The sequence below is a fragment of the Taudactylus pleione genome, unplaced genomic scaffold (genome assembly GCF_031769625.1).
Source record: "Taudactylus pleione unplaced genomic scaffold, aTauple2 ptg000129l, whole genome shotgun sequence".
In the NCBI taxonomy this organism is placed as follows: domain Eukaryota; kingdom Metazoa; phylum Chordata; class Amphibia; order Anura; family Myobatrachidae; genus Taudactylus; species Taudactylus pleione.
Genome location: NW_028284531.1, coordinates 16,520,971 through 16,548,218, shown reverse-complemented (window position 1 = coordinate 16,548,218; position 27,248 = coordinate 16,520,971). Strand labels below are relative to the sequence as shown.

Here is a 27,248-nt window from a genome sequence, read left to right as displayed (position 1 = left end):
GCAGAGCGTCTTTTTGCGCAATGTTTTACCTTTCGATGAGTCTGATTCACACAGCGGTAAAAATAGAATGTACAAGCAGCTTCTGCTGATTAAAATTATATGCGGCATGCCCATATTCTGTGTGAGACTGCGAGTGTATCTGCATGTGAAAAGGTTACGTTACAGTGCCAGCGGCTGTGACAGTAACGTAACGTTTTGCATGCAGATACACCCGCAGTTGCACACAGAACATAGGCATGCTGCATATAATTTTAGTCAGCAGAAGCTGCTTGTGCCTTGTATTCAAATCCATCTGAAGGTCAAAAGACGCTCGATGCTACAGAGTCACTCCACGGCATGGCACGACTAGAAGGGCTGTTTAACGTGCAAGGAGACTAGATGTATGTGAACACATCTGTAGATTACAGATAGGATTCTATTTTATAGATTAAAGGATTTCATGTAGTTTATTACTGAGATTATGGATAATGTGTTCCCCTTTTGAAGGTTAGAGAACTGCCCAATGCAGCCCTTGAAGAGTATCAGGTTGCCTATCACTGGAATAAAAACATAATTTGACCTCAGTTCCTGTAACACACAGACAAAACAGCCTGTAAGATTCAAATCAACATGAAAGAAACGTTCCTTATGTGGGAGATTACTCACTAAATGAATTGCACTAAAACGTTGCATACTTTGTAGTTTCCCCTTGTCAATCACTCATGCAACAACAAAGTCAGGAAGGCACTGTGGACAGGGACAATTCCAAACGTTAAATACCACCAACAAGATTGCTGGGGGGAAAAAAAAGAAAAGAGAAGAAAAACAGAAAGTATACAAATACACCAAGTGACCAGTGCACCAAAACAATGACTGGGGACCAGTCCCATTGACCACTAGATACAACTCTACCATGCTCTAAATTGCAGTATACGGTTTGCTTCCAAACAAATTATTACTTTGATTCTGTATAATATACACTACCGTTCAAAAGTTTGGGGGTCACCCAGATAATTTAGTGTTTTACATGAAAACTGACTTTTATTTATCAAATGAGTTGCAAAATGACTAGAACATAGTCAAGACATTGGCAAGGTTAGAAATAATGATTTTTATTTGAAATAATAATTTTGTCCTTCAAACTGCTTTCGTCAAAGAATGCTCCTTTTGCAGCAATTACAGAATTGCAGACCTTTGGCATTCTAGCTGTTAATTTGTTGAGGTAATCTGAAGAAATTTCACCCCACGCTTCCTGAAGCACCTCCCACAAGTTGGATTGGCTTGATGGGCACCATACGGTCAAGCTGCTCCCACAACAGCTCAATGGGGTTGAGATCTGGTGACTGCGCTGGTCACTCCATTACAGACAGAATACCAGCTGCCTGCTTCTTTCCTAAACAATTCTTGCATAATTTGGAGGTGTGCTTTGGGTCATTGTCCTGTTGGAGGAGGAAATTGGCTCCAATCAAGCGCTGTCCACAGGGTAGGGCATGGCGTTGCAAAATGGAGTGATAGCCTTCCTTATTCAAAATCCCTTTTACCTTGTACAAATCTCCCACTTTACCAGAACCAAAGCAGCCCCAGACCATCACATTACCGCCACCATGCTTGACAGATGGCGTCAGGCACTCTTCCAGCATCTTTTCACTTGTTCTGCGTCTCACAAATGTTCTTGTGTGTGATCCAAACACCTCAAACTTCGATTTGTCTGTCCATAACACTTTTTTCCAATCTTCCTCTGTCCAATGTCTGTGTTCTTTTGCCCAGATTAATCTTTTCCTTTTATTGGCCAGTCTCAGATATGGCTTTTTCTTTGCCAATCTGCCTAGAAGACCAGCATCTCAGAGTCACTGTAGACGTTGACACTGGCGTTTTGCGGGTATCATTTAATGAAGCTGCCAGTTGAGGACTTGTAAGGCATCTATTTCTCAAACTAGAGACTCTAATGTACTTGTTTTCTTGCACAGTTGTGCACCGGGGTCTCCCACTTCTCTTTCTACTCTGGTTAGAGCCTGTTTGTGCTGTTCTCTGAAGGGAGTAGTACACACTGTTGTAGGAAATGTTCAGTTTCTTGGCAATTTCTCGCACGGATTTAGCCTTAATTTCTAAGAACAAGAATACACTTTCGAGTTTCACATGAAAGTTCTCTTTTTCTTGCCGTTTGGAGAGTATAATCGAACCCACAAATGTGATGCTCCAGATACTCCACTAGCTCAAAGGAAGGCCAATTTTATAGCTTCTCTAACGAACAAACCCATTTTCAGCTGTGCTAACATAATTACACAAGGGTTTTCTAATCATCAATTAGTCTTCTAACGTGCTTAGCAAACACAATGTACCATTAGAACACAGGAGTGTTGGTTGCTGGAAATGGGCCTCTATACACCTTATGTAGATATTCCTTTAAAAGCCAGACGTGTGCAGCTAGTATAGTGATTTACCACATTAACAATGTATAGAGTCTATTTCTGATTAATTTAATGTTATCTTCATTGAAAAAAAAACAAAAAACAGAAATTTCCTTATTTTTTAAAGAAAAGCACTAAGTGACCCTAAACTTTTGAACGGTAGTGTACACATTTTCATTTTTTTTTTTTTACATCTTTCACTCAGCCACCAGCCCCAGCATGCATGCAGCCAGGGCTGGCCCTAGCCCAAATTTTTTGGTAAGCGAGTAAATATTTTGGCGCCCACCTATGCAGTGCCTCTTTTACAGTGCCCCCGGTAGTGGTGCCCCCTGTGCAGTGCCCTTGTGCCCCCAGTAGTACTCCCCCTATGCAGTGCCCCCAGTAGTGGTACCCCCTTTGCAGTGCCCCTTATATAGTGCCCCCAGTAGTAGTCCCCCCCATGCAGTGCCCCCAATAGTGGTACCCCTTATGCAGTGCCCTTTAAACAGTGGCCCCAGTTGTAGTTCCCCCCTCTATGCAGTACCCCCAATATTGCCCTTTATATAGTGCCCTCAGTAGTGGTCCCTCGATGCAGTGCCCCCAGTGGTAGTCCCCCCCCCCATGCAGTGCCCCAGCAGTAGCCACCCCCTTGTAGAAGTCCGACAGACTCTCATTGGCTGCTAATCAAAACAAACACACAGCTGCCGGCGCCTGCGTTTTTGTCACTATGTAGTGCTGTCCGAACTCCGTCCGGTCAGTGCTACACGCGCGGTGCAGTTGTGTCATAGAGACACAGCATGGTCACGGGTGAGTGAGGCGCTCTCCACTATGTGGCGTCCTACTCAGCTGCGTACCATGCGTAATGGTAGAACTGTCCCTGCATGCAGCAGTAGTAGCCCAGTCAGTGTTTGTACGCTCTTCTTAAGTTGTGATTGATTATAAAACAAGGAGAGCGCCAGCTGGCAGCCCAAAGCAGTGACAGCACCACAGTGCGTCACCAAAAAAAACAAAAAACAGATTGGAAAAACATCGGGGGAGAAATCTAGCGATGGTAATGAAACATTCTGGCTTTTTCAATGTTTTTTATGTGGATCTGGGTTTTGTAAATGTATTTTACAGTTTGTGGACCTGGCTTTTTCAAAGTTATTTATTTGGGTCTGACTTTTTCAATATGAATATTAATATGGATCTTGCTTTTATTCTATATGTATTGTTGTGGCTTGATGTGACTTTCCCTATATATTTAGTATGTGTCTAATTTTCCATGGGTGTTTGTGTTAATTTACAGCAGTTTTCTTTCCTATATTTCTGTATTTGTAGTTATATATGCTTAAAAGATTGACATATTATAATAACACCCACCCCCACAGCCCAAACTTTGAAAAATTTTTCCCCTGAACCTATTTTTCTACAAAAATAGCATTGAATACACAAATTGTATAAATAGTTGTAGGCTGAACATGTAAATCAGAATCACATTTGACATGTGTCCCTGAGTTTTCCTAACGCCATCAGGTAAATGGCCTATTAGTGGCTGTACACAAATATGAGAACATGCTATAATGCTCCCACTGCGTATACAAGTAAAGAGTCAACATCAAAGTTACTATTTAAATCTTAAGTATGAGGTTTTCTGTTTGCACAGCTATTACATCTGACAAGGTATTTTTCTTTAGACATATCAATCATCCTTTTCACCCCTATGGGAACGTTTCTTCACCTACTGAGATTACGCAAACAAAAAGCTGAATATTTTGAGATGTCTACATTCCAGCAAGGCGATAGGCAGTCAGATAGCAAATATAACCCTGTTATTCCTTATACCTCAAATAACAGAAAAAGCACAGATTTGTGTGTCTGTATTTACATGCATATGGTATGTACACTGTGCTTATACAATGAATGTGGTGTCCAGATTTAGGTTTGACAGGAGAGGAAATTTGTCATATGAAAATAGTTTTAACGATCGATAGATCGATCGACACACATACAATGTATTAAACGTCTAAAAACATTCCAAAGCTATTAGTAAAAGGGTAATATCACATCCCCCTTAAACAAAAATATATATATATATCATACTTTGAAGACTGCAGCCATAGATAAAGACCTTGATGTTCCAAAGATACAGTATTTAGATATAATCACTGTGCCTACTTTTGAGAAGTTAGTTTGTTTTAGGTGATATAGCTCATTCACACCAGCAGACAAGCCTTGAAAAGTTCACCTAAAATCTAGTTGTACCATTGATCTCTATGGCAACAGTTCCTGTTCATTCACAACTGAATACACAGAGAATGTTGCAAGAATCCCATTTATAGCTGCATTCTTTATACAATTTTGAATGTGCAGCAGCAGGACACTAATATATAAATGTAGTTATTAATAGTGGTCAAAAAATAAATTAACATATTCTAATTGGTTCTCAATATCAGCTGCTGCATTTATATGTAAAAAATAACTTACTTAGAAGCTGCATTTGACAAGGAGTTTGAGCACCCTTTGCTATTAATCCTTATGTCTACATTGATTATGGGCCGGATTCATCACGGATCGCTATTGCGATCGCAGCTGAGATTACGCACGCAGATCTGCTGCAAAAATATGCTAATGAATGTAGTCACAAAGCCGTCGCACAGCCAGCATAGAGACGCCCGCTATCTCACATCCGTAATACTTTGCAGTCCTGCATTTATATCGGTAACATCGGGTAACATTGAACCATCGCCCAATTACAACGGGTCAAACCTTACTCAGAAATTGCTAACCTCGTCGCACACATTGAGTACTCAAGCTGCATATGCCATCGCTGTGGCTAATTAATGCACGTCCAAGTAACGGGGTTCAAACGGACAGACACGACTGTGTTTCTCCAACCACTTCCCTGTTACCACCCCCAAACGCTGACCTGATGTCACTCCCTTTGCGATGGCTTTGTATCTCCGTGAGTGATTGCAGAGCAATCGCAATGCTAACTCACGCATGCGTACTGCTGTGCAGTAGGCAACAGTCGGCCGTCTGCGTACATTATCACAATAGCGATCCATGCTGAATCAGGCCCTATTTTAATGAGGTCAGAGCTGCAGGTTACAGGGAAGTGTCTCACCCTGGGGCAGGTGAGAGGCCACAAGAAGAGATTAATCATGAAAGGAACAGGATAGTCCATAGAACAGTGCTGTGATGCAAGGCTCTTTAAGAAACCGATTTTCACAAGAATAAAGATCTCTGTATTAGAGTTCACACATCTAACATCCCTAGTTTTGTATGGTCTGTTAGCCATCAAATTTATTATTTTTTCTTTCTTTTTTGAATAGCTTGTTGCCTATTTCCATTGTTGATCACAGATATACCAGTGTATATTGCCATGTCATTAATAAAAGTCAGATTAGTAAGTGTCATACAGACCTATAGCATCTGGATTATCTGCAGATTTAATGATATGTAGATATTTTAATGTCATACCAGAAGTTTCTTCATTCCATTTTTTTTTCTACAAATGCATTGACTAGAGCTAGTCTTGGAAACTTTCACCAAAATAGATTCACATATAAAGAAGTTTGATATGCTAATAACATGGGCCAAAAAAGTGTTATTCACATTGTAAAAAGTTACATTAAAAGGTGCCCAACCACTAGACTATTTAATTGAGCGATTGAAGTTCATAAATAGTTTGAAAATCATTGGCAAATCGTTCAGAAAAAGGTCTAAAACGACCAGCGATGTGTGCGCCCGCTGGTCGTTTAGACATCTATCATCGGGCAAACATGCTGGACAACCTGACGGTAACGTCAGGTTCAGCATGTTTGCAGATGATTGATGTGCCTACCCTGAACAACTGCTCATTCAGTGTAGGCACAGCACAGACGGAGAAACGACAGCACGATTACAATGTCGTAATCATGCTCTAGTTTCTCCGTCTGCTAGTGGCTGGGCACCTTAAGACTTTGTTCGCTTTTATAGTTTATGTATATAGTGCCAATGACGTAGCACTGTACAGAGAATAGGATAATATTCCAGTTAGCTACTGCACCTTTGGAGCTTACAATCTAAAATACTACCGCAACCACACATGTGCATTTTATCAGCAACCAGTTAACTTACCAATATGACTTTTGCAGTGTGGAATAAAACCCACACAAACACTGTGGGGATATACAAACTCTACACAGACAGGGTCGAGAGACTCAAACACGAAACCCAGCACTGTGTTTGGTACCATTTGGAAGGGATAGTCATCAACGGCTAGCAACCACCAATGGTTTGAAACCGATGGCGGAGTTCAGATGGCTCGCTATTATCAATGGCAGGGAGCGTGGCAATGTTTATTTTCCACTCAGTGCAGATGGCACAAAGCATAGCTACGACGTGCTGCTTAGCCACCGCCCCGTTCCATAATTGGCCTGCCGCCAGCCTGGCCCCCACACAGTACTGTAGCCCAGCGAGTAGGAGAGGAGAGTGTCCCAGACCAAAGGAGGAGCCGGAGGTCAAGTGTACTGGCTTGAGCTTCCCATTGGAAGCTCTTAATGCTGATCTCACGCAGAACTAGCAGTCCTGGGGGTGACAACCCCAAGGATTACCAGTCCAGAGTGTGATTAGCAGTAAGACCTTCCAGGGGAAGCCTGCACTGTGGTATTCGCCAGCGTTGCATTGCTTCTAGTGGCTGCAGACTATGCAGCCCATAGACGTTGCTTCAGTGCATGCGCGAAAATAGGCCGTGCATTCTGGGGCCGGCCATCAGACGTTGGCGTGAATGATGGTCAGGCAGCAATCCTTAACATAAGACCACCAAGTAATGCTCACTCAGTGTCACTGTCAATCAACATCATAAAGTAAAACTCCATGAAATGTCAGCACTGAGGTCGTTGGTTCGATACCCACTACGGCCCTAACTGTGTGGAGTTTGTATATTCTCCCTGTGCTTGCGTGAGTTTCGTCCGGGTGCTCCGGTTTCCTCCCACACTCCAAAAATATACTGGTAGGTTAATTGGCTCCTAACAAAATTACCCCTAGTGTGTGTGCATGTGGTAGGGAATATAGATTGTAAGCTCCACTGGGGCAGGGACGGATGTGAATGGGCGAATATTCTCTGTAAAAAGTGCTGCGGAATATGTGTGCGCTATATAAATAACTGATAATAAATAAATAAAATAGATAAATAATGTCAATTGTAGTGTTATAAGCTCATTATTTTTTTTTATATAATCATAGAGGGTTAGAGTTTTAAAAAGATTTTCGTTATTAATGTTATAGGTTTAATTTTCTACCAGTCAGCAGGTTTATGTTTTGAACACTATAAAGCAGTTAATTATAATTAAGCCTTTTAGGGAGCAATTCAAAAGTTTAAGTCGGCGAATGTGAGTGCCAGACTCCCAATGGATCAATTCAATTGTTGCTCTGTTGTAATTGAAAAGCAAAATGGCTATGCCCCTCCTTAGGAAGACAGAGCAAAAACGTGTTAAAATTCTGTGGTTTGGGCGCCCTTACCTAGATGAGTTTAGCAGTTTTACTTGGCTAAACGCCCACAAACAATTCAATTGTAACATTGGGCACCCATTAATTACCGCGACTTAAAAAAAAATGAATCGCTACTTTATAGTGTTCACGTTGCAGACAGGTGGAAAATTAATCCTATAATATTAGTAACAAAACACTTTAACACTAACCCACTATGATTATATAGGTATTTGAAAAAATGTATTAAATTTTAACACTACAGCTGATATTGCAGTCCCCACTGAAGTCTAAAGGTAGGAGCAGCCACTGGTGATAACCACAGTGCCATGCAGACCTCGGCACGAATAGTTTGTTAAGTAACAGTTCATAAATAACATTACCAGCAGCATTTTTTTTTATAGATGTCCCTTTTGTATTATGTCACGTGTACTTAAACTCAAAAGAGTTATTAACAAAATGGTGCAAATTTTCACATTAGCAAGTCATGTTTTGCATGCAGGGACAATATACCTACCTTGCATGCAGCATACTTAGCTATGCAATGATGTGCCTGCTTCCAACTTTTTCTAATACATGCAGTGGCTGGACAGAGTTGCTGGTCTATGCAGTCATTAATGGTTTCTCTAGGTCAGGGGTGGCCAACCCACGGCTCTCAAGCCGCATGCGGCTCTTTCTTTGTAGTGCTGCTGCTCGCAACAACCACCGCAGTCCCCACAGTGGCTTGTGGGTGCTGGGGCCGCTACTACGCCACTGCAACTGTGAACGCTGGCCTCTGTAGCTATCAGAAGTTAAAAAAGCCTCTGATCGCTTCAGAGGCCAACGTTCCCAGTAATGCAATGCGCAGGTGATGTGGAGAGCATGCGTGCCTGCTGGATCAAGTTAGATCCAGCAGTCAGCGGGAGCAGTGCCCAGCGTGAAGTCAGATAAGTACTGGGGGTACTGCATAAGGGGCACTACTACTCCTGCAAATGTCATATCCTGCAAATGTCATACCAAAGGCGTGCGCACAATAATGGTGCATGGCCTTGTAGCAGCTAGGCAACGCCCCATTTTTGCGCGCACGTGGCTCTTTAACTTGACTACATATATTTTTTGTCTCTTTTCCTCTGACTAGTTGGCCACCCTCGCTCTAGGCTCTGTACAGGGCCAGTTCTAGACATTGTGCTAGGGGTGAAAGTTTCCATTTGCACCCCCCCACCAAACAAAAAAGTTATTATAGTTTTTAGAAAGGGGGCGTGTCCTTGTGGAACATCCCAATTCATCACACTTTGAGGTGTGCCCAGCACTTACGAAGGTGTAAGGTGCTACAGGTGTATATGGATGTTGCTGAGTCTGCCTCCATTACTAATACCAGCAGCAGTTACACCCCCCTTACACAAGTAGCAACACTCCCTCCTCTTACACCAGCAGCAGTTACACACTCCCCCTGCCTTACCAACACCCCACTCCCTTACCAACACCCCTGGAGCACACTCCCCCACCTGCACTAACACCCCTGGAGCACACTCCCCCACCTGTACTAACACCCCAGGAGCACACTGCCCCACATGCACTAACACCCCAGGAGCACACTGCCCCACCTGTACTAACACCCCAGGAGCACACTGCCCCACCTGTACTAACACCCCAGGAGCACACTGCCCCACCTGTACTAACACCCCAGGAGCACACTCCCCCACCTGTACTAACACCCCAGCAGCACACTCCCCCACCTGTACTAACACCCCAGGAGCACACTCCCCCACCTGTACTATCACCCCAGGAGCACACTCCCCCACATGTACTAAGAGAGGATTAGACTGCAGGAAAAAAAGTGTGTTAGCTGGAGGGTTAGGACACTTCCCTACGCGTGTAAGGATTCTGACTGTCGAGATACCACTATCAGTATTCTGATCGCCGGCATCCAGTACCCAACCCATGTAGTATTAACAGGTAATATACAGTATTAGTAATGCACCAGGCTGAGGACACAGCATGGTCACACTGTAAATAGGGGGTCTATTACTAAGCAGTGTTAGGAGAAGTGAAAAGTGAAGAGTGAAAAGTGATAAGGTGCCAGCAGGGCCGTTTCTAGGGGCAGGCGACCCGTGCAATCGCACGGGGTGCGCCGCCCAGCAGAAACAGCCTGTTAACTGCCGGCCGCCCGCTGAGATTCAGTTACCAGCGGGCGCCCGGCAGAGCAGAGCAGCCGGAGAGACGGAGCCTCCGGCTTCCAGCTCCCGGCTCCCCCAGTGTGCACTATGGGAGGACGTCATGACGTCTTTCCCATAGTGCAAAGGAGCAGCCGAGCGGAGCGGACGCTGGAGCGGGGCTGAAGGTAAGTATTAGTGGTTTTTTTTTTATGTGCAGGCAGCCTGGACAATACTCTGGGGGCACTTCTGCTAGGGGAGACACCACTACTGGGGGCACCAGGGCACTACTACTGGGGACATTACTCGGGGGGCACTTCTACTGGGGGCATTGCTTAGGAGGTGCCACTACTGGGGGCATTACTCAGGGGCACTACTACTGGGGGCACTACTACTTGGGGCTTTACTACTTTGGGCACTACTACAAAGGGAGCATTACTATTGGGGGCACTAATACAGGGGGCATTAATATTTCGGGCAATACAACTGGGGACACTACTACTGGGGAACTACAGCAGGAACCATTACTATTGGGGGCATTACTGATGGGGGCATGACTACAGGGGGCACTACTAATGGTGGCATGGCATAGGGGGCACCACTCCTGGGGGCACTACTACTGGGTGCACTGCATAAAGAGCACCACTACTGTGGGCTCTGCATAAGTTACACAACCACTGTGGGCACTGCATAAGGGGCATAAATACAGGGGACACTGCATATGGGGACAACTACAGGGGGCACTGCATGATGGGCACTTTTGCCTGAGAGCCAGTGGGGGGGAAGCCTAAGACCTGTCGGGATGGAATGGCAAGGGAGGGGGTTGGACTGAAGTGTGTATTATGTGAATCTTGTTTTTTCAATGTGTTTTATGTGGTTCTGGATTTAATAATGTATTTGAGGTGGATGTGGTTTTAAAACGTAGTTTATGTGCCTCTGGCTTTTCCAATATATTTTATGTGGAAGTGGTTTGTTGCAGTGTATTTTATGTGGATCTGGCTTTTATTTTCAATGTGCTGGATTCGCTCCCAACGCACTAAAAACGAGTGTGATGCAAGGTCATACTTCTGCAAATGTCACACCAAAGGCATGCACACAGAACTTTGGCGTGGGCTTGTGACAGCTAGGCCACACCCCATTTTTTGAGCGCGCGCCGAAGGCGCCCGCATGCTGTCTGCCTTTTGTTTAGCTACATATATTTTTCAGCGCTTTGCCTCTGACATGTTAGCCACCCCTGTACTCAGTAGTCACAGTGGCTGACATTCTGTGGTCTTTCGAGATCACACTCCCTTACTGTGATACCACACCCCCTCACGATGAGGCCACGCCCACTCCACAATATTACTGCTTCGAGGGGGGGGGGGTGCATTTTGACTGCTCGCACTGGGAGCCTCAAACCCTAGAAACTGCCCTGGGTGCCAGCCAATCAGCTCCCAACTGCCATCTCACAGGCTGTGTTTGAAAAATGACAGTGGGGAGCTGATTGGCTGGCACCTTATCACTTTTCACTCTTCCGAACACTGCTTAGTAAATAGACCCCTGAGTCTCTAAGAGCAGAGATAAAGTGAGGTTCATCCAGATATGGAAATAATCAATATTTTCCTCGCAGTGATAAGTTTAAAGGGTATTTTGTGCGATACTTTGTGAGTCAAAGCATGGAGAAAAGTAAACAAATCACCTTTATTTTTCCAGTCTATAAAAGCCTATACTATCTAAGCAAACTGTAGTTAAGCATAATTATACATAATTGAATTAGACCACAGGACACAAAAATACAAAAGAAAGACTAGTCCGTGCCTTAGCTCATTACATTTGCTAATTAGCATTGTATTTTTTACATCTTATGCACCATTTGTCACTGACATTAGACATCATTAGCCTTTAAGTGATTGTGCCTTTACAATGGAGGCATAATGCATTTGGATAGGAATAAAAGCATTCAATTAGCCTCAGGCGCAATGACCTTACAGCCCAGGACAATTAAGATAACTCTGCGGAAGAACAGAATTTTTGTTTTGCCAGTAAAATTAAATCAAAATTGAAAAAGAATGTTTATAAAACAAATAGCTAATTTCCTTTCACAGAAAAGACATCTTTAGTATACAACATAAACATTGGATACACAGGAACATAGAACATGCACTAAATAACTAAAGGTCTGAAAAGATCCACCATAATCACTAGATGATGGACGGAACAAGTTCTTGACACCAGTGATGAAATCAGGTGTTGAGGAGATCAGTCATTTCATGGACTTTGCTACATTAGTCCTAGTGTTTTACACACCTACAATACATTTAATCCTCTTTCACACACACTAGACTGTGTACACAATTTTAGCATTGGTCAGCGATGGGTGGTCAGGACGCATATTTGTTTCTGGAAGTTTACACACTTGACCATACAATCGCATTGCATATGCACATGTGAGATTACTTACATGGGAGCTCACCGTTGACAAACCCGGCGTGGAAACAGCTTGTAGTTTCAAATTTACCACTACATGTCAGGCGTGCCTAGCCACTGAGCACAAGTGGCAGCTCATTATTTAAGATCAATAAACATAAACCCTCTTTTTTTCTAAGAAGCCTTCGGGCAACAGGATTACCTAGGTCGATTCTTGTAAACTTTTATCGTTGCATAATTGAAAGTCTCCTAACTTACTCCATAACTGTGTGGTATGAAAATTCTAAATGTTCTGACCGTAGATCCTTAGAGTGGTTAAAGCGGCTGAGAGTATTAATCGGGCAATCTCTGCCAAAGCAGGAGGATATTTTTGGCACAAGGTGTTTATCAAAAGCAAATAGAATTATCACTGATCCTGGCCATCCATGTCACACTCTCTTCTCCTTCTTGCCAGCAAAGAAACATTATAGAGGTCTTGGGTGCCGTACTGGCAAATTACAAACTATTTTTTTTTTCCCAATCTGTGATTGTAACCTTACATTTTTAAATCTGTTTCAGTAATTTATTGGGTGGTGAGTTTGCATTGTAATTTTGCAAATACATTTTTTGCAATGTGGAAGTGATAACAAATAAAGAAATTAATTGAAGTGCCACAATTCTACAAACAAAGGTTGGGTAAACACTAGACGATATGTTGTCTGATCCGGCAGATCAAAATAACATAAGCGCCCTCCCACGGGTCGTCAGCGGCATACTCCGTTGGTCCTACATGCAGAGCCGACGGGGGATGTCGTTAGCGAGGTGCGTATGCACTTGCCGATGATGGCTCCCCGGCCGGGTCCCGTCGCTGCCGATGTTGGGATGGGTACACATCATTTAGTGTGTACCCAGCAAAAGAATCTTTGAAAGGCAGAGGTTCCCAAACTCAGTTGTAAAGGTACCCTAAAGCTGGCCACACATCTAAAGATTATCTGTCCAACCAGCCAACTAGTTGATTGATTGGAATGAAAATCTGGTAACGTATGGGAGTAAATGATCAGAAATTTGCTCCTAAATGCCAGATGAAAATGGTCGTTCGGACAAGTTTGTTAAATGTTTGATCTAAACAATTTGTTCAAACAACAGTTTTTGTCCATTTTCCGGCGTTTGGGAGCAAATTGCTGATCGTCATTTGCTTTCATACCTTACCAGATTTTCATTCCAACCAATCAACTAGTTGGCTGGTTGGACAGATAATCTTTAGATGTGTGGCCAGCTTAACAGTCCAGGTTTTAAGGATATCCATGCTTGACTACAGGTAATTTGATTAGTACCTCAGTCAATTTGATTTAACCACATGTGCTCAATCATGGATATCTCTGCAACCTGAACTGTTACGGTGCTTTGAGGACAGTGTTTGGGAACCTCTGTTTTAAGAAATTTCATTTAAAAAAACAAAACAAAAAAATATTTGTAAAAAAATTAATGACCTGAAATCCAGTGTTCATGAAATCAGGTGCATGTCCCTGACATCTTGCACACACATGACGCAGTCCAGGTTGCTCCTACTGCCAGTGTATTATCTACGACACACAGTCTGAGAAAATAATGGGTCGCCTTAAGGTACCCATACATTTGCGACGGATTGCTGTGATCCTGCAACCAGACATCGCAGGATCGCAGAAATCCAAGATTTTCCCAATATGACGATCGCAATCAAAAAATGATTGTGAGTGTCTAATCGGGGACATTAAACATGTAAATTTTCAGTGATCCTGCGACGGATCCCTGAACATCGATGGTTGGCGGTTGGCGTTTCCACCCGGCAGATCGGCATTGCCGATCGCATTGCTACATCGCACCAGTCCATCACAGATGTATGGGCACCTTTACTCCTGTTTATTTTCACAGAATGTAAGTGCCTGATGAGCCTAAATTACCAGGGAAAGACTAACAACCTTTTTTGACACCTTAAGGTGCCTATCCATTAGGCGACCTGAAAGTCTGAACGTCTAGCGTTCAGACCTTCAGGTCACTGAGGTGCGGTGCCCGCACTGAACGGCATTCACTGAACATCATTCAGTGCAGGAGCCCGACCTCCTATCTCTGAACATGCCAAACCTGACGAGCATCGTCACGTTGACGAGCATGTTCAATAGACATTCGGGCACAGCAAGGACCCAGCATGCACGCACATCGCTGGTCCTTGCTGGCTATCCATTACCCGACTTTGTGAACAATGCGACCAAAACCTCCTGGTTTTGGTCAGATTGTTCACAAAGTCGGGCAATGGATAGGCCCCTTAACATAGGCCCATATCCAATTAAGGGCCGTATTCAATTAGTTTCACACCCGCGATACTTTTTTGAATGCCGGACTTTTCGCCTACATCGCTTGTTTTGCATGCGGAAAAGTCTCGGGCGCGCTCTCGCTATTCGCCGTATTCAATTAGAAAGGACGCAAGAATGGCACCCGGCGAAACTGAAACAGGTGAAAAGTCCTGTAAAAAATGGGGAACTCGATTAGCCCTAATGAAGGTATTTGGGGTACTTAAGTTGTGACAATTGGTGCCAATTAGCACATTAACACAAGTGGTGAAGATAGCATTAAGCAGTATTTTATGTTGATAATAAGTACTCCCAGCAAATTTGGGGTACTTGAAAATGGGTGCTAGCATATTTTTAAGTTGCTAAAGTGAAGTTTTAAATCACGTTAAAAATCCACCTGCCGCAAGCACCTGCAATCAAAAAAACACCTGCTCCATACTTGGTGACCGCCCAGAAGTCTATTTCGCTAGATTTTTAGTTTGTCTCCCAACTTTGAACTTTTTCGTCCCCAAAATGAAAGTACTTTTTTTGGGTGTTCTAAAGTATCCGGAATTGAATACAGAGGAAACTTTTCGCACGGCGAAATTACGTCACTTGCGAAACTATCGCCGAAAATGGCTTTTCGCTTCTAATTGAATACGGCCATATATGCGAAAAGCCACAATTTCACAATAAGTTTTCACATGTGTACTTTGACACAAAATGCGTATCACGCTATCCAATTGCCGTACTTTTCGCACCTGCGAAATTTCCATAGACAAAAACTGGCAAACTGTTTTCACCATCTCAGAGCAGGTGAATACTTTTGCAAAATCCCTATTTTTGGCTAAAAATGTGGGGACTTGGTGCAGAACTCTTTCCCATATAACACATTAATAATTGTAATAGGATTGTGCGAAAACCAGCACACACAATGGGATCCGGTCTAAAGATCTACAGTAAAAAAGTAAACAATGTCCAGATAGACACCAGATGTTAGACAGTCAATAGGTCGACATGTAAGAAGGTCAACGTGTACAAATGGATGACAGGGTCAAAAGGTTAACACTAAAATGGACGACACATGATTTTTGTATTGTTTTTTAGGGTTAGGTTTAGGCACTTACCGGAGGGTTGGGGTTAGGCACTAGAAAGGACGGTTAGGGTCAGCTACCTACCCTGATGGTTAGGGTTAGGCACCAAGGAGAGGGTTAGGGTGTAGATTAGGGTTATAAAAAACCAGAACCACATGTGGACCATTTTTGTGTCAACTTTTGACCATGACAACCATTTGTACCTGTCAACCTTCTTACATGTAGGCCTTTCGTGTGTCGACCTTTTGTCCCTGTCGACCTATTGACTGTCTAACATCTGGTGTCTATCTAGACATTGTCTATCGTTTGAAGATTGGACACTGCAAACACTACATCGTGTGCAGAGCGGCCGAGGAGAGTTTTCAAGGGAAATCGTGCACGATGTTGGATCGTGAGCACATCGCTGTGTGTTGGCACCTTTATTGATAGGTAGCATCAGTGCAAAGAGATGAGAGCCAGCTATAAGTAGGAAGATGGAACAGATTTATCAGATACTCCCTCCTGTGCAATCTCCAAGCATTGCAGTCCTGCAAGACAACAAAGTTACATACCGTAGCTCCATACCTATACTTATTGGCTAACATGCAAGTACCGAATAGATATGACAGAGGGAGGCTGGCCCATTTAAAGGACTCTAACTGACCATACTGACTCACAGACCACAGTCCCTTTTGCTCTTTGCTCTAATAAGCAAGATATAGGACTACTGACCTCTCAAAGCTATAAAACAATACCATGTACTATTTGTACTCTCTGCCCCTGCCCAACCTCTCTTGATTTGGTATCCGCACCTTCATTTTGCGTGTTTACATATAGTGATATCTTACACTTTTTTTTTTTCTTTTCATAACTCAGTAACTTAAAGAATCTTACATGTTTGCTTTTACATGCACTCCTGCAACTTTGGCTAAATATATGACTACCTTGCTGTCTAATCTACCTTCTGTGTATTTCAGACATGTGTTTATATCAACAGGTTAAATTGCTTATTGCTGATGCAGTTGGGTATGACAGAGATTTGTTGCATTCTCTGCATTGGATACAACTGTATGTCATATGTGAAAGTAAGTTATATAAACAGCTCTGACTGTTGGTGTAAATACATGACAGGAAACTGACAGAAAGCTAAAGATGTGATTTGTAACAGCTGCAGGAGGTTAAGAGTGGGCAACAAAATAAATTAAAGAGGGATAAACCTTGACATGCCCCCAAACTGGATTAAAACCTTTGATTTCCTGAGCATGCAGAGTTGTTGATAGATTGTACTTCCTGTCCATACCCAGTTAATGTGCCCCAGGAATGACAGCTCTTGAATAATGATAGAAGATTCAGTACTGTTTGTTGATATGCACCAGAATAACTAATGTTCATAGTGACTTATTGCTCAGTGCTTTTGGCAGGGAGCCCTACTAGAAATGATACCCTATACCCAGGTAATCTCTGCAAATCTCCAAATAATGCACATGACATGCAGCACATAGAATAGAGCAGCTGTCACTTGACTCATTCATTCCCGATTTTCCTTGTCCAACCTTGGTGAATGTGAGCCACCACCACGAGCTCCAATACAACTGCTAGTTAACCCTTTCCCTGCCTATGATCTCCTTGTAGAAATGGAAAAAAAATAGAAGCTATTTCGGATTCAAAGGACGATTTAGATTGCAAGCTCACCAGGCTACAGGCAGGCTGCAAGTTCTAAATTATAGGGGAAATATAAAAACAATACAGGACCTGCCACTGATTTTTTGGAAAGAGTAAAAAAAAAAAAAAAGCCTGCAGGAAAATGTCATTTCACCACCATAATATGTACAGTACATGCTGATATGCTCTCACACGCACCTCTGGAGATAATTTTATGTAAATTAGATTCTCCAGGTGCATGCCTCTGGGGTAAATGAGCTGTGAATTAATTAGCAACAACTTTTATTGGCCGAGCAATTATTTACAGTCAATTTTACATGTTCCCAACATACTATTAAACATATTAAAAAGGCTGAAACACATATCCTGTGTAAGTGGACAATAAAGTGCAATTAATAAACAGGATGGGATATCATCCCAGCTCTTACCTGCAGCTAGGAAGCATCCTCCTGCGATAAAGGAATGAGGCAGCCGGGAAGAACATGCAGGCTGGTGGGAGAGTTGTGGTTCCAAAATAGAATGTGAAAGTTCTACGATCCACAAGTGATCAGAGCACAGGGAGTGCGCCCGGTAGGTCCATGCGGGAGTGATGGCACAGCCATGGTCATGCAGTGGACCGGACTGGTTTGGGGCCAAGCAGTACCTCTCCTCTAGCCCATGGCTCAGTGGGTACCCCACGCCCGACTCTCCAGATAGGGCTTCTGCTGAACTGCAGCGATGTACCGTTCAGGTTGGCCAGACCACACTGACTGGGCTGAGGGCGGAGTATAAGTATATGGCTGCTGCAATAGGACTGAGAGACGAGTATAATATATATATGTATGTGCGTGCTGCAGGAGGGCTGAGAGAGACCAGAACAAGCTCTGCCCTCCCGCCCTTAGCCTGCCTGCTCTCACACACCCTCTCCCTGTGCTGTCTGCCTACTTCCAGTCCACGCACTTGTTGCTGGAGGTGTCTTAACTCAAGTTCCAGTAAGGAGGAGGCTGACTCATGCTTCAGGACACCGACGGTGTGTGATTGCTGGGACTAGTGCCCATGTGCAGCATGTTTCCTGCCTGGTGTCTTCAGCACACAGGGAATGTCCTCCTCACCTGTCCGGGGCCAACCCTCCTACAATTCGCTACAGAATACAAATACATATGCTGCAGGGAAACCTAGGGACTTTCCAGGGTAGGTTAGTGGTGCAACTATCATTGCTCTTGTAGTTGCAATATATTGCACATTAGAATATATAAACTGCATATGGGGGTAGTTTCATGTAAAACCTGAAGTGGCTAACGAAAAAATATCACTATATATTGCATCACATCGAAGCGATATAGATGTTTAGTAGCAGGGGCATTTCTAGAGAGGAGGGGGCCCGTGTGCAGTCTCCGACACGGGCCACCTCCTCTCTGTCCGATGGTCGGCAGCGCACTGAGCTGTGTGCGGCCAGCGCCGGAGTTATAGATTCTGGGCACTAGAGTGTGCCGAGAGTCTATAGAGTATGCACAGGTAACTGGGAAAATGGCCGTGGCGGCCATTTTACAGTCATTTTTAGAATGTCGGACCCCTGCTCCGACGTGGGACTCCAGAGAGATAAGTATGCTATGGGTGCAGGGTGTGCAGTGCGGGGCCTGTGTGCCCCGCACACCCTGCACCCATTATAGATACGCCCCTGTTTAGTAGCCATTCAGGTTACCTGTCCGCCGTCTTCTCACGGTATCTGGCCCCTCCGTGATCCCTGGAAGCAGTGAAAAGACAGACATATTGGGAGCCCTAGTGACGTGCGGTGAGGTAAATGACTGGGGAGGCACTGGCTAGAATCAGAGCCAGACATACAGATACATATATGAACCTGAGAGTTCATGTGGGCATTATACAAAGGTACAGCAGTATATAGTGCTGGAAATTTGGTGAGTTTTGATCATACTTGCCTACTTTTGAAAAAGCATTTCAGGAAGATTGGGAAAGCAACACCTATGAGCGTGGCGGTAAAGTGGGTGTGTATAGGCTACATCCAAATATAAATAAAGCAGTTAGTAAGATCTACTTATTGATGAAAACGGGTTGGGTATGGGATCCCGGCAGTTGGGACACCATAGGTCAGAATCTTGACACCAGATAAGTACTCTAACCCTTACCCCTAACCGTCCCTCCCTGGTGTCTAAACCTAACCCTCCCCTAAACCCTGATACCTTGGGGATGCCGGCTGTCGGGATACTGTAGCCGGGATCCCGATGCTGTCGGGACTCTGGTGTGGTATTTTGACTGTCGGCATGCCGGGATGCTGACTAGCTCCCGATGGAAACACACTGATACTTTTCAGAAAATACATGTAGGGACATTATACTAATGATTCTATTTCAATGTATATAATTGTTTTTTTTTATATAAACCAGCTTCATAATAGGGTAAGGTGCAATCAGGGAGATTGGTAGACTCTTTAGGGAGACAGGGAGATTGCTACTATTTCAGGGAGTCTCCTTGACAATCAGGGAGAGTTAACAAGTATTGTTTTGATCAGGTATGTGTGGAAAAGATAGACAGGGGAGGCAGTGCCTCACCTGTCTTACACTTTTTACTACAAACTGTTGACTATATTAATAATTAGAATAATACAAAGAAGTTATTTATAATATTTTTAAATATTTCTTATAATTTTTATAGTCAAAACTCTGGAGTATACTGAAGTATGACAGTAAAGGCTCTGCCTCACCTGACCGCACATCACTGGGGAGCCCGATATGTTTGCTTTTCACTGCACATGCGCCGGCATCTCAGAGCAGCAGGTCAAGTCATACCTGCTGCAAAAGACGTTGGGCAAAAGGGGACGGAGACAGTGCCAGGTAGAGAGCTCATTTGTTTCGTATGTACAGATTACGCCATCCTGACACTGCAGAGGAACAGAAAGCTGAGCTTTCCGTTCTTCTATGAATTGCACTCACCATACAAAAGTATGGTGATGCGATTCATACACGAAGCGGGGGTGCCGCTGGAGAAGTAATAACCTTCTCCACAGTAACCCCTGTATGAATTAACAAATGCAGTGAAAAACACTTTTCCCTGCTCTATGAATAGACCCCATAGTGCATTATCAGGTCCAGATTAAGAGCACATTAGGTATGGCCATAGACTAACGGCATAGGTGCAGGCATCTGGGGCCCAGCCCTCTCCCTGCATTGATTTACACTGCCATCTCCCCAGCTATGACTTTTCTATTCTCACAAGAGTACTACTGCAGTGCATCAATTGTCACTGGTCCAGCCAGCACCTACTCTGTCCCTCCTCACTAACTATTTGTGAATCATTGGTTTCTTATATACCACGTTATGGGGCCTATTCATCAACACTAAAATAACGTTTTTAAGGACATTTTCCTTAAATAACGTTATTTTGGTATTCATGTAGCCACTTAGCCACTTAGCTAAGTTCCCCTGCGTTAATTTCCACACTCCCCATACATTAGTATGGGGATATGGAAATTGTGGTATTCATCAAATTCCGAAAATTATCAATTGATGCAGTTACTATTCGCCAATGTGAGGTGGCGAATAGCAGGTGAAACTTACCTGTATCTGCGTGTGCTGGTCCCCCGACGAGTCCCTCCGGCGCTCTGCTCCGTCCTCAGGCTCCGGAGGCTGGTCGGACATGTGTGCTCCCCAGCAGAGCACAAGAAAGTTTAGACAAAAAAAAAAAAAAGTTTTTTTTTATTTCTAATCTGTCATGTGGTCTGCTGGGAAACCACATGACAGACCAGCAGGACAGAGCCGGAGGCTGCTGCGCGGACAGGTAAGTCGGGGGGGGAGGTGAGCGGTGGGAGGGGGTCTGGGGGGGTACACAAACTTAACGCATCTGTAGGCAGTGCTGCGCATGCGCTGGTTTTACAGATGTAACAATGCATGCGCAGCACTGTTTCCAGATGCGATAAGGTAGAGTAGGCAGAGAAAAGTATCTATTTCCCGAAAAGCTGTCATCGCAAAAATGACAGCTTTTCGGAATAGATACTTATGGAGAGGTGGAATGATGAATTCCACCTATAATTAGCTAGAACTCCATGAGAGTTTTAAAGCTAATTATCTCCAGAGAATTTTTAGGTTTAATGAATAGGCCCCTATATCTTAAACAATTAGGATTGGGGAGACTACATAATTTGTAAACATATTTTTTAGTTTATAATACTATATGCTAATCACTATTACTTTAATCCTGCATGTCAGCTAAGTAGGCAGTGCAAATATGAGCTAATTTACTATCAAAATGGATAAACTGCTAAATAATTTGCACAGGGGAATCCCTGTGGAAAATTTGCCATAGGTCTTGCTATGTCCCTGCTCACAGTGATGAACATGGAGAATAATTGATAACACCAAGGTGATCGTACATGAATATAAAAAAAATACTGGAGATAATGAGCAATAAAATTATTGCTAAACTTACTTTTTGTGCTAATCAATTGGCAAATTCTTCTGTTGTATAGTGTATATATAAAGTGTTTACACACCCTTTTGACATCGTAGGTTTTTGTTATTTAAAGCCTGAATTCAAGATAAATTGTAATTTTAAATCATGTAGATTTTTATTAGAAAATTTTCTACATATTGTTTAACAAAACAAAAAACAGATAAACAAGTAAATAAGTGTTGCCAATAAAAAAGGAAAGTACAGTGGTACAATTAAATACCAAAATATACAATCAAAGAAGAATCAGCAGTAAACTGAACCTGAGATCACAAATATGACATATAAACAGCTCGCGCATGGAAGTAAAATAAAATTATCGAACAATAAGGAAGCAAACAAAACAAAGAAAACAAAGAACGGGGCAAAAACAAAAAAGGGAAAGAAAAAGGATAATAGAAGAGGCTAGATTACACAGAAGGATCCCCAATTGGCCTACGAAGGCCCAAGAAAGAAAGAGCCCATCTATCCCATAATTTGTGAAATTTAGAAAGGGCTTTACGACTAGTATAGACATACCTTTTATGATCAATGGTATCATTAACAAGTGCCCTCCATTTGTGTATATCAGGAGGATCTGGAGCACACCAAGAACGGGCAATAATTACTTTTGCTAAAGTGGATAAGCCTAAAACATAACGATAAATATTTGAATTAAACAATTCCTCAATATCCAATGCAAATAAACTAAGTTTTGCCTCTAAGGGAGGTAATGAGGGGAAAGTAAACTGTATATCAGACCATAACAAGGTCCAAACATCATTAACTCTAGGGCAATCCCATAACAAATGCCAAAAATCGCAACCAAGAGCATGACATTTGGGGCAATTAGCTGGAGCATTAATATCAATACGTGCAATAGAAACGGGACCGGTAAGACCTGTGCAAAATAAAATAATGGATTTGTTGGAAATGAACACAAGGGGAAGTGTATCTTATAGAGCCCAACAACTGAGACCATTGTTCATCCTGAAGAGAACCCAAATCTAGTTCTCATTTATTCCTAAGGGGGAGAAGGGCATCTGGCAAATTACGAGAGGTAAGATCACTATAAAGACAGTCTTACGAACAGGTAATTTGATAAGTGCAAGTTTAATAAGGGAAGGTGATAATAAAACAGGGTCAGATCCAAACTGGGAGTGCAGGGCATGACAAAGTTGAAGGTATCTATAAAATGCCGTAAGGGGAAGGCCAAACTCCATGCACAATTGATCAAAGGAGTGAAGCACCCCATTATGAAACAAATGGCCAAGGGATTTGATACCATATGAAATCCAGAAGGACTCCGATCCCAGCACTCCCAGCTCAGAAAAACCACCATTATACCACAGGGGGATCTCTGGATCCACACCCTCATCCCCAAATAATCCCTGAGCAAAATGCCAAACCAGTCGAGCCTGTCGAAGTAAGGGGGAAGATCTACCCGGCAATTTTACAGATAACAAAATTTGTAGAGGAGCTAAAGGGGAGCCTGTTTGCACACTTAAGAAATCCAGCCAAAGCGGTATCAGTACCAGCAGATAACCTGGGCACCAATTGTGACAGCTGTGAAGCCATATAATAAATACGTAAATTAGAAAAGGCCAGTCCACCTGAAGATTTAGATCTACAAAGTGTACGGAGAGCAATCCGTGGTCTCTTATCCCCCCACACAAAAGAAGACAAAATAGAATCAATATGAGAAAAAACTTTTTGGGGAATATATATAGGGGAATGCTGCAAAACATACAAGTATTTAGGTTGAATGGACATCTTAAATAAGTTAATACGACCTGTCACTGTAAGCGGAAGTTTCTTCCACACATGAATCTTTTGTTTAAAAGCTGAGGTAATGGGCATCACATTTAATTCTACAAAGTCAGCAGGGATAGGTGAAATGGAGACACCCAAATACCGAAAGGAGAGAGTCCATTGTAAAGGGCAGGAGAGAGAGGGGGATAGAGGCAGGGAACCATTCAAAGGAAAAATATTAGATTTGGACCAATTAATCAGAAACCCAAAATCCTTAATAACGTCCATCAAACGATCCAAAGCTGGGCCCGCGTCTGCCAGAAACAGGAGCATATCGTCCGTATAAAGAGCTATTTTGTCAATTACATGGCCCACTCGCACGCCCGGAATATCGGAATCTGACCAAATGAGACATGCCAGGGGCTCGATAGCCAGTGCCAACAATGCAGGGGATAAAGGGCACCCCTGGCGCGTGCCACGCCCAAGTTGAAAAGAAGAGGAGACACAACCATTCACCGACACTCTGGCTGCCGGGGAAGAGTACAGAAGACGGACCCAGCCAATAAAACGAGGACCAAAACCAAATTTAGACAAGACCTCCCTTAAATACTCCCATTCCACAGAATCGAAGGCCTTGGCTGCATCTAAGGAGACCACTACCGCGTCAGAGGTATCCCCATGGGACATTTGCATATGGTAAAATAATCGCCTAATATTTTGAGTAGTAGATTTACCAGGCATGAAGCCGGTCTGGTCAGGATGTATAATAGAAGTAATAACAGAATTAAGACAAATAGCCAGTAGTTTAGCCAATATTTTAATGTCAGTGGTAAGAAGGGAAATAGGTCTATAAGAGTCTGGATAGAGGGGTCCTTCCCAGGTTTTGGGAGCACTACAACCAAGGCCTCCAACATGGATGGCGGGAGACAACCAGCATTCAAAAAAGCATCAAAAGTCTCAATGAGACGCGGAATAAAGAAGTTTTTAAATTTCTGATACACCTCTATCGGGACACCATCAACTCCGGGAGCTTTACAGTGTGGAAAGGAGGAGATAGCAACCTCCAATTCCTCCTCTGTAAAAGGAGCATCTAATAAATTCACTACCTCAATCTCAAGACGGGGCAGACGGACTGCCTCTAAATAAGCACAAAGCTGGGAGGGAGAATATGATACCCTAGTAGCATAAAGAGAGGAGTAATATTGCAAAAATACATCTGTTATAGAAGGAACAGAGGTATGCAACGTTCCAGAAGAATCAAGGATACCAGAGACCGTTCTGGAAGCACCATCTTTTGCCAAAAAGGCTAAATAACTCCCCCCAACATCTGCCTGGGAATATTGCTTATGACGCGAAAACAACAGTTTGCGCTTGGATTTATCAAACAGGTGATCCGACCACTCCCGCTGGGCACGAAGCATAGTCTCCCTATCTGAGGTCACTCTGGACAAGAGGTACAGAGCCTCAGCATCCCTATAAGCAGTTTCCAGAATAGTTTCCCGCTGCCTATGATATAGTTTAATGTTAGCAATACGCTTAATAAAGGTGCCCCTTAAAAAAGCCTTAAAGGAATCCCAAAGGAGAGAAACCTCAGTCCCTGCATTATCTTCAAAATAGGACACCCAAGCAGCCTCTAACTCAGAGCCAGCACCCATTAGGTCCAGCCAGAATGGGTTAAGCTTCCAAAAACGGGCACCCTCCGAAAGGGATGAACCAATAGTAATACACAACGGAGAGTGGTCGGAGACACCCCTCGACAAATAATCAACTGCAGAAACTCTGGGAACCAAAATAGGTGAGAGAAAAACCATATCAATACGGGAAAAAGTACGATAAGTAGAGGACTGACAGGAGAAAGCAGAGACAGCAGGATAACTGACACACCAGACATCCAACCAGCCCATTCAGCAATCAATTTAAAAAAGGGAGACGGGGAAGGAGGTAGGGAAGAAATGGACTCTCGCCAATGGTCCAGGGATGGATCCATTACGTTGTTAAAATCACCCAAGCAAATAACAGGGGTAGAGGGAGAAAGTGCAATAAAGGCAGCAGCCTTACCCAAAACATCATTAGAATATGGTGGGGGGATATAGGCCCTGATTCAGAGCCGGACGCTCTGAACAGAGCGCTCGCTCTGAATCAGGGCCCACCTCCATTAATATGGAGCGTCCTCCTGGACGCTCGTATAGCTGTGGGTCACCACCCACAGCATATACGAGCGTGCAAAATGATGGTCGCTATGGTCTTGACCATCGCGACCATCGGAACTGCGAGTAAAAGCCTGCGGTTGGGTTTCTCAACCGCAAGGCCAGGAGTGATTTTGGCTCTATCAGAGCCAAAATCACTCCCACTGACATCAATAGTGATGTCAGTGGGACCGGCTTCAGACGGTAGGCGTTCCCTTGGGAACGCCTCCGTCTGGCAGGCACGCCCCCGGCACGCCCACCAAAGGGGGCGTGCTGTCAGTCACCATCGACAGCACGCCCCCTTTGATGAGACACTCCGAGCGAAGGAAAGTCCTTCGCTCGTCGGGTCTCACGCATGCGCACGACGGAGCTCCCTCCGTCGTGCGCATGCGCAGTGGGGACCATCGACCCACTTGCGAGCTGACTGCCACTCGCGAGTGGGTCTGAATGACCCCCATAGACCGCAAGTATATGCACAAACAGAGAATTAACAAATGCTCTCAGGAAAACATATCTATCCATGGGATCAAGACTAAAATGAAGACGCTTGTGAATCAAAACAGAAACGTCTCTAGAATTATGAGAGAAAGTGGAATGGTGCATCCATCCCACCCAGGGCTTTTTCAAAGCCATTATACGGCTACCAAAGAGATGAGTCTCCTGAAGACAAACAATATCCACATTTAATTTTTTAACCTGTGACAGAACTAGGGCTCTTTTAACCTTATCGCTAAGGCCCCGAACATTCCAGATGAGCAAATGAATGCCCCCAGAATTATCCCCAGCAGCCTTAATAATAATAAATCACATAAGAGACCAAAAAGGATATAAAAAAAACCAGACAGAAAGACAATAAAGACACCCCCATGCGCAAGCAATATACAGGTCTGCTCATATACCATCATATCAGAGTAGCAAAAAAAACGGCAACACATCTAAAAATAATTCAAATAAAAACAACATAATAAAAATAACAAACTAACCCACATCCAAAACCCACCCTGCATACCCTGCCAAACTTAAGGTATACCTAATCCCGAAAAAAAAAAAAAAATAGAAAAATTCCCTAGTCTAAATTAACAAACATAGACTAAATAAGCAAACAGTAACTTACATATCTAGGGCTGGTAGACAAAGCTATTGCTAGCAAGGCCCTCCAAATAGTTATAGAGGAGCGGTAACCCCTCAGAACAAACTAGAGTCCCAAACTGTCCCAACTTCCCCCATTACCAGAGAATAAATGAAAAAATCACGACAAAACAGCAGATGGACCACAATATACAATAAAATACATTAAATGATCAAACAAAATAGGGGAAGCACTTAAAACAGTGGAAACCAGTAACGGACTCACAAAACCCCCAGATCAGGAAACAGCAAGGAGTCCAAGGCAAAAAAGTCAACGTGGATGCCGCGGACGTCCAGCCAGCCAGGCCTCAGCATCCGCAGGTGTATTGAAAAAATGAGTGGTTCCATCAGCCACCACACGCAGACGAGAAGGAAAAAGCATGGAATA

General features: G+C 43.5%; 1 protein-coding gene across 2 annotated transcripts in view; it reads right to left on the bottom strand.

Moving 5' to 3' along the window:
* The window catches only part of LOC148523669 (ADAMTS-like protein 5), a 61,668-nt gene extending 43,254 nt beyond the window's left edge, over positions 1-18,414 (bottom strand). For both annotated transcript variants that reach the window (XM_088472895.1, XM_088472896.1), the window contains exon 1: positions 17,804-18,414. In XM_088472895.1, coding sequence (XP_088329021.1) covers positions 17,804-17,859 — 56 coding nt within the window. In that variant the 5' untranslated portion in view covers positions 17,860-18,414. The remainder of the gene's footprint in view (positions 1-17,803) is intronic.
* Between the last annotated feature and the right edge of the window lie 8,834 nt (positions 18,415-27,248).